At 46.4% G+C, this 8,572-nt stretch overlaps 1 protein-coding gene across 1 annotated transcript in view; it reads right to left on the reverse strand.

Moving 5' to 3' along the window:
• Npepps (aminopeptidase puromycin sensitive) overlaps positions 1–355 on the reverse strand; it is a 116,264-nt gene extending 115,909 nt beyond the window's left edge. The window contains exon 1 of the mRNA XM_004655500.2: positions 39–355. Within this exon, the coding sequence (XP_004655557.1) occupies positions 39–320 (282 nt within the window). The 5' untranslated portion in view covers positions 321–355. The remainder of the gene's footprint in view (positions 1–38) is intronic.
• Positions 356–8,572: the final 8,217 nt, after the last annotated feature.

The following is an 8,572-nucleotide window of genomic DNA, read 5'->3' on the forward strand; positions in this document are numbered from 1 at the left end:
CCCCACCCGCACCCCCTGGCGCCCGAGGGTCGCCGTACCTGGGCGGCGGCCTCCAGCTTGCCCTCGAAGGTGAAGTCCAGCAAGTCGGGCTTGAGGCAAAGGCTGTAGTTGATGGGACAGACATCGGCGGGCAGCCGCTCGAAGGGCCTCTTCTCCGGCATCGCGGCGAGGCCCAGGCTGTGGAGGAGGCGGCGGCGGTGCTGGAGGTGGTGGCGGCGAGAGGAGCGGCTGAGGAGAAGGAGGAGGGGACGAGGAGGAGGCGGAGGGCCGAGGAAGAGCAGGCGGCGAGCGAGGGAGGGGGCGGCGGCTGCCAGCCACATCCACCGAAGCGCGGGGCGACCGCCGGGCGAGAACCACCGAGGGAGCCTGGGGGCCGGGGGCAAGGGTGGGGGGGGAACCGACCCAGGCGGAGAGCGCTAGGGACAGGGAGGACGGCCGAGCGGGCGGGCGGGCGGGCGGGCGGCCTGCCTACGGGGAAGGGGGCGGAGGGGAGGGAAAGGGGAGGAGGGCCCGCGAGGAGGGAGGGAGGGAGGGAGGGAGGGAAAGAGGGAGGGAGGCGGCGGCGGCGGCGTGCGCGGCCTCGTGGGCCGGGCGCGCCCCCGCGGGGTGCGCGCGCAGGAGGGGGCGGGGCGGCGAGGGCGCGGCTCGCTGGCCCCGGGACCGGGCGGCGGCTCGGTGCGTTGCACCTGTCGGCTCCGCTACGGAGAAAAAGGGGTTTGCAGGCCCGTTCCCGATGAGGCTTAGAGAAGCCCCAGACGGGACGTGACCGGGAGGGTTCCTGAGCGACTGCGGGGAAGTCGGAGCCTACGCAGTCAGAGTAACGTGTTAAACACAGCAATTTCAAGGCGGGCGTGGTGGCGCGCGCCTTTAATCCCAGCACTTGGGAGGCAGAGGTACAAGGATATCTGTGAGTTCGAGGCCACCCTGAGACTACATAGTGACTTCCAGGTCAGCCTGGGTCAAAATAGTAATTTTGGAGCTGAATGCTACCTCAAAACTGGGAAGTCCTGGACTCGAGGCTACTAGCTAGCAATATCAGGGAATGATTTAAAAGCATGTTTGTCAAAAACCTTTAATAAACCAAGCTAAGTTAGAGAATGAGATTTGGCCACTGGAGTTATTTCAAACATTGTATTCTTTTTTTTTTCCTCCCTTCCCATGCATGATTTAATGTTTAAAATAAAATGCTTCAGAACTGGGTATAGTGTCTCACAACTATGAGCCTAGCATTCAAGAAACTGAGGCAAAAGAATCAATATGGGTTCAAAGCCAACGGAGTCTCAAAAGTAGTTTGTAGGATAGCATGGGCACATCGTGAAAACTTGCCTCAAAAGATACCCAAATTAAGCCGGGCGTGGTGATGCACTCCTTTAATCCCAGCAATCGGGAGGCAGAGGTGGGAGGATCATGGTGAGTTGGAGGCCACCCTGAGACTCATTAGTGAATTCTAGGTCAGCCTGGCCTAGAGTGAGACCCTACCTCAAAAAAACTAAAAAAGCCGGGCGTGGTGTCACGCACCTTTAATCCCAGCACTTGGGAGGCAGAGGTAGAAGGATCACTATGAGTTGGAGGCTACCCTGAGACTCCATAGTGAATGCCAGGTCAGCCTGGGATAGAGTGAGACCCTGCCTCAAAAAACCAAAAGAAAAACCAAAAAAAAAAAACATATATATATATATCCAAATAACCAAGGGCAGTGGCACACACCCTTAGTATCCAGCACTCTAAAGGCCATGAGTTCAAGGCCATCCTGAGACTATATAGTGAATTCTAGGTCACCATGGGCTATAGCTAAGCCCTACCTCAAAAAATAAACAAAAATTCCAAATAGCCAGGTATGGTGGCTCACGCTTTTAATCCCAACACTCAGGAGGCAGAGATACGAGGATCATGGTGAGTTTGAGTCCAGTCTCAAACTACAGAGTGAATTCCAGATCAGTCTGGCCTAGAACAAAACTCACCTTGAAAAACAAACAACAACAACAAAAATAAACTTAACAGAATAATAATTTATCTATTATTGAGTACATATTAAAATTTATTAGACAGTTTCACATTCATCTAATCTCTCAGAAACTGTGAGGTGAATGCTGTTCTGTTTTACAGGTGAGAAAAACAGGCACGCAGAAAGTTAATGACTTCCCTAAGGTCATACAGCTAATAATTGGCAGAGCTAGAATGGGGACTCTGTCAGTTTTTCTTTCCTTGAGAATCTTACAGCATCTTTCCCATTTTTCATAACTACAGGCTTTTTTTTATTCTATTCCATCTGTATATCAGCTTCACAAAATGTTGTTTTTATTATGAAAAAGCCCATAAGGTTTCATCTTGTCTGTTAAAGCAAATTTGATTCATAACTATTTAAGGCTGTGCATGAACTATTTTCCCAGACTTTTTTTCTTATCCTTTAAGAGATTCACCAGTCTAACCTGTTTACTATTTGGCTCTTCTATCTACCATTGCTCATGCATTATTGCTGGAATAAGCTCTTCATACTTTTTGGTAAACACATGCCCCTCCCTTCCTTTAAATAAAACTCACCTTTTCCAGAAAGTCCTCATAGACTTAACTCCACCCAACCCTAACCCCTTTACTATCAGCTGACACATACTAATTTTTGTTTTTTTTTCTAGGTAGGATCTCACCCTAGCCCAGGCTGTTCTGGAATTCACTGTGTAGTCTCAGGCTGGCCTCCAACTCACAGATCCTCCTACCTCTGCCTCCCAAATGCTAGGATTAAAGGCACAGGTACTAAATTTTGCTGATTTATTTGTATTTGTTCTGGGTATTTGTTTATTTATTCAGGGTGGGGGCATTCCAGGGCCTCTGTTTGGCTTTATGTTGATACTGGGGAATTAAATTTGGGCTGGCCAGCCTTGCAAGCAAGCACCTTTAACCACTAAACCATCTCCCCACCCCTCTTGTTCTGTTTTGTAATTGCATATTAAATGTTTTTGCACGTGTGTGCATGTGTGTGGTGTGTATGTGTACAGATGCATGTACCCCATGCACCTGTGTGCGGAGGACAGAGAGCATCAGGTGTCCTCCTCTGTCACCCATCTGCATGTTTCCTTGAAATAGTATCTCTCATGGAACACAGACTTGTTGACTAATGAATCCCAGATTCCCTGGTTTCCATTTACAGGCATATGTGATCATTAAACAATGGGATGGTGGGAAATCAAACTCAGGGCTAATCAAGCTATCTTAGGCCCACTGAGCCATCTCCCTAGACCCGTAATTTGTTCTTTCATGTACTTCTGCAAGTTATGCTACCACCACACCATGCGCTCTTTTCTTTCTTTCCTTTTTGTTTTTGAAATAGGGTATCACTGTACCCCAGGCTGACCTGGAATTCACTCGGTAGTCTCAGGCCTCAAATTCACAGATCCTATCCTACCTCTGCCTCCCAAGTGCTGGGATTAAAGGCATGTGCCACCACTCCTGGCTTCATTTTGTTTTTTGAAAGCAGGGTTTCACTATAGCACAGGCTGGCTTAGAACTCATTCTGTAGCCCCAGGCTTCCTCCTACCTTACTTACTCCTCAGTGCTGAGACTAAAGGCTTTTAGCCACCGTGCCCAATTTTTCATTATGTTTTATTTTATTTATTTATATGAGAGAGAAAGAGCAGATAAAGGAGAGAGAATGGGTGCACCAGGGCCTCTAGCCACTGCAAACTCTAGATGCCACCTTGTGCATCTGACTTTTTTATTTATTCATTATTTTTATTTATGTATTTAAGAGGGAGAGAGAGAGAGAGAATGGGTGCGCCAGGGCTCCAGCCACTGCAAACAAACTCCAGATGCATGTGCCACCTTGTGTATCTGGCTTACGTGTGGACTGGGGAATCAAACCTGTGTCCTTAGGCTGTACAGGCAAGCACCTTAACTGTTAAGTCATCTCTCCAGCCCTCAGACTTTCTTTTATGTGACTATATGGGCCTCACAAACTATAAGAGTGGCAACCTTTTATATAGTCACAAATAAAATGAAAAACACATGGGCTAGGAATGTAGACTTAGTTCTTAACCTATTCTGTGCAAAAAAGCCTGGGCTTAACCCCCTGCCTCCACACCATCTACTTCATGTCAGCTTTAGTAGTTGCAGACTTGCTGAGCAAAATGGGATAACCTTTCCTGGTCCACCAGCCCAGGATACCAATGTAACAAGTCAAGGTTCAACCCAGACCTATACCAACAACTTAGGATAGGGGAGTGGAAGGTCACACAGTTCCTTACATATGACTGGATTACAGCCTAACGCATGTTCCGTGAAGACTTCTCTGAAACAACTGAAATTAACTCAGGGGTGCTTGAAAAAGCCTTTCTTTCCCTCCATGTTGCTTCTGAAGGAATGAGAAAGTCAGTCATGTCTCAAAATCACTAGCCCCACTTCCGACACATTTCTAGGCATCTGTTTACAAAGCCTTTGAAAAATCTGTAAATTAAAAATCTTGAGGTTCGATTCCCCAGTGGGGAACCGGAAAAAAAATCTGGAGTCAGGCGTGGTGGTGCATGCCTTTAATCCCGACACTTGGGAGGCAGAGGTAGGAGGACCTCTGTGAGTTCAAGGCCAGCCTGAGACTCCATAGTGAATTCCAGGTCAGCCTCGGATAGAGCGAAACCCTACCTTTAAAAAAAAAAAAAAGAAAAAATTACTGTTACTGTTTAGCCTCCCTGACTTGGAAATCATGGTCTCAACTTAAAGAATGGAAATTATAACTCAACTTCCACTAATATGAGTCTTACCTGCGGAATATGATGAAGGGGTTCCAGAAGGCAGGGCCACAGAAAGATGGAGAGCAATCATTGAGACTAAGGTAAGACCCCAACATGGACTTCTGGAAGTTCAAATGGCTGTTGGAATGACAGTTGGAAACAGAAACAGACAGAATGTTGCCTATCTATGCTACATTCTTCGTGAAAAGGAAGTAGATGAATTCAATATGTTTTATAAAAATCTACTATACTAGCAGGGCATGGTGGCGTACGCCTTTAATCCCAGCACTAGGGAGGGAGAGGCAGGAGGATCGCTGAGAGTTCAAGGCCACCCTGAGACTACATAGTGAAGTCCAGGTCAGCCTGAGCTACAGCGAGACCCTACCTTGAAAAACCAAAACAACAACAAAAACCTACTATACTGGTTAACTATTTATGGTGTAATACAAGATAAAGAAATAAATTCAGTTTTCTTTCTTTTTTTTCCTCCCCTTCCTCATTTTGTGGTAATAGGAACTCCAACCCGGGGATTTGCATATGCTAGGCAAGCTGTTCTACCACTGGACTACAACTTCAAACTAGATTGATTGATTGACTGATAAAGAGAGAAAGAGAATGAAAATAGGCACTCAAGGCCCTAGTGCCACTGCAAACGCACTGCAGATGCATGCACTACTTTGTTCATCTGCTTTCCATGGGTCCTGGGGAACCAAACCTAGGCTTTGCAAGCAAGTGCCTTTAACTGTTGACCCATCTTTTCAGCACTCCTTACCCCACCCTGCACCCCAGATTTCTTTTTTTTTTTAAAAAAAGCATTTTTATTTATTTATTTGAGAGCGACAGACACAGAGCGAAAGACAGATAGAGGGAGAGAGAGAGAATGGGCGCGCCAGGGCTTCCAGCCTCTGCAAACGAACTCCAGACACGTGCGCCCCCTTGTGCATCTGGCTAACGTGGGACCTGGGGAACCGAGCCTCGAACCGGGGTCCTTAGGCTTCACAGGCAAGCGCTTAACCACTAAGCCATCTCTCCAGCCCCCAGATTTCTTTATTAAAGGAGGGCAATAAAGGCTGGGCGGGGGGATGGCTTAGAGAGTAAGGCATTTGCCTGCAAAGCCAAAGGGTCCTGGTTTGATTCCCCAGGACCCATGTAATCCAGATGCACAAGGATATGCATGCATCTAGAGTTCATTTTCAGTATCTGTAGGCCCTGGTGCACCCCTCCCTCTCTCTCTTCTTCTTTCTCTCCCCCCCCCCCAACTCTCTCTCTGTCACTCTCAAATAAATAAATAAAAATAAACAAAAAATTTATTTTAAAGAAGGGCAATGATATGCTGTACATCCAATAGATGCCAAAGATAGGTTCTATTTATTAAAAAAGATTTCTGTTTCTCTTGGTATCTTTCCATCAGGAAGTTGAAAAAGTCATACATTTCCACCTGCTTACTTCCTTTGTAGCCCCTCCTTTTTTTTTTTTTTTTTTTTTTTTCCTCCCCAGTGCCTCTGGTCCCCTTCTCATAATCACTGTTGCAAGTCTCTTGGTCAATCCTGAACGACTAGCCACTGCATGACTAAGTCCAGCCCATTCATTGGTGATCTTCCAGTTGAGATCGCCCTGCGCAGCTCTGTCCTCTTGTGAAGGGTGAGCCACCAGGGCCGAAGTAGGGAAGGAGGCCAACAGCTGCCGGCAAGATTGCATGTGTCTTTAGCTCAGGTCTCTGGAACGCTGCTGCAATGTTTCTCCTGGAATCCCAAGTCTTTAAAGTTTCCTGTGTTCTGGACCTGGCCTGCTGGTTGTGTGTGCAGTAACATTTGCCTAGACTTTATTTTTTGTTGTTCTTTCTATCTTTCTTTCTTTGTTTATTTGTTTTGTTTTATTTTTTCCATGCAGAGTCTGACTCCAGCCTAGACTGTAGACTCACTTGTAGCCCCAGGATGCTATGTGAGCCTCCTGAAGGCTGAGACTAAAAGCATGTGACTACATACAGCTTGTTTTTGGTTCTTTTTTGTTTGGTTGGTTGACTGGTTTGTTTGTTTGTTTGAATATAAATATTTTATCTATTTATTTATTTACTTAAGAGAGAGAGGGGGTCATAAGACAGAGAGAGAGAATGAGCACACCTGGGCCTTCCAGCCATTGCAAATGAACTCCAGACACATGCACCACCACCTTGTGCATCTTGTGCATCTGGCTGATGTAGGTACACAGGCAAATGCCTTAACCACTAAGCCATCTGTCCAGCCCTTGCTTTGTTTTTTTTTGAGGCACAGTGTCATGCTAGCCCAGACTGATCTGAAACTCACTCTCTAGCCTAGGCTGGCCTCAAATGCTAAGCCATCCTCCTACTTCTGCCTCCCAAGTGCTGGGATTAAAGGTGTGAGCCACCATGCCCTGCTCTGCCTTGACTTTATTTATTTATTTATTAATTATTATTATTATTATTATTTTATTATTTTTGGTTTTACGAGGTAGGGTCTTGCTTTAGTCCAGGCTGACCTGGAGTTCACTATGTAGTCTCAGGCTGGCCTTGAACTCACAGCCTCACAGTGATGCTTTTACTTGTCTCCCTGAGTGTTGGAATTAAAAGCATGCATCACCATGCCCGGCTTTTCTTAACTCTTTGATTTTTTTTTTAAACATTCATTTGTGTATTTGTGTGCGTGCGTGCGTGCATTTGTCCCTGCATGTGGCCTGGGGTTTCTTGCTGCTGCAAAGGAATATCCATCCAGCATTACATGGGTGGCTGAGGAATTGAACCCAGGCTGGCAGGTTTTGCAAGCAAATGCCTTTAATCACTGAGCAATCTCTGAAGACCTGCCTGGGCTTTAAATTAAAAAAAAAAAAAAATTACTATGAGCTCAACTTGAACAAGACCAGTGGAATAACTAAGAGATTAGAAGTCTTAGCATCTTGGCAACAAATAGTCAGAGGACCTCAGTTTCTCCACCCTTGGCTCTATTTGTTTATTTCTTAAATCCCTCACAGAATTGACATGAGAATTTAGGCCTCACTCAATATCTGATTCTATGCCTAGCAAAGAGCATAGCTCAGCCCTTGTCCAACCCCAGGTTAAGGGTGGGGTGCAGAAAAAAAATCCAGGACTTGAAGACCTGCCAACCTGGTAGAAGCTCATCTCAGTGGGGTGTGATTTTACAACAGCAATTTGCCTTGGAGTCTTAGCCACATAAATAACCGAAGGTAAAAACCCTCTGCTGCTCCCTTCCTGCAGTGCCTATATTGGAATCAAGAGTAACATATTTAAAAAGGGTAGGCAGGATCCTGGTGTGGTAGCACACGCCTTTAATCCCAGGACTCGGGAGGCAGAGGTAGGAGGATTGCCGTGAGTTCGAGGCCACCCTGAGAATCCATAGTGAATTCCAGGTCAGCCTGGGCTAGAGTGAGACCCTACCTCGAAAAAAAAATAAAAATAAAAAAGGTAGGAAGGATCCTGGTGTGGTAGCACACGCCTTTAATCCCAGGACTTGGGAGGCAGAGGTAGGAGGATTGCTGTAAGTTTAAAGCCACCCTGAGACTCCATAGTGAATTCCAGGTCACCATGGGCTAGAGTGAGACCCTACCTCAAAAGTCTTAAAAAAAAAAAAAAAAAGAGTAGGCCAGGTGTGATGGCACGCATCTTTAATCCCAGCAGAGGGAGGCAGAAGTAGGAGGATCACCTTGAGTTTGAGGCCTCTCTGAGTTTATACACTGAATTCCAGGTCAGACAGGGCTAGAGACCCAACTAACAAGAGTAATGTCCCAAGCCCCCACATAAAGCCAGAAGCAAAAAGAGCAAAAAGTGGTGACAAGCATCCAGCATTCATTTGCAGCAGCAAGAGTCCCACACACATGTGCAA

The sequence above is a fragment of the Jaculus jaculus genome, chromosome 9 (genome assembly GCF_020740685.1).
Source record: "Jaculus jaculus isolate mJacJac1 chromosome 9, mJacJac1.mat.Y.cur, whole genome shotgun sequence".
Classification (NCBI taxonomy): domain Eukaryota; kingdom Metazoa; phylum Chordata; class Mammalia; order Rodentia; family Dipodidae; genus Jaculus; species Jaculus jaculus.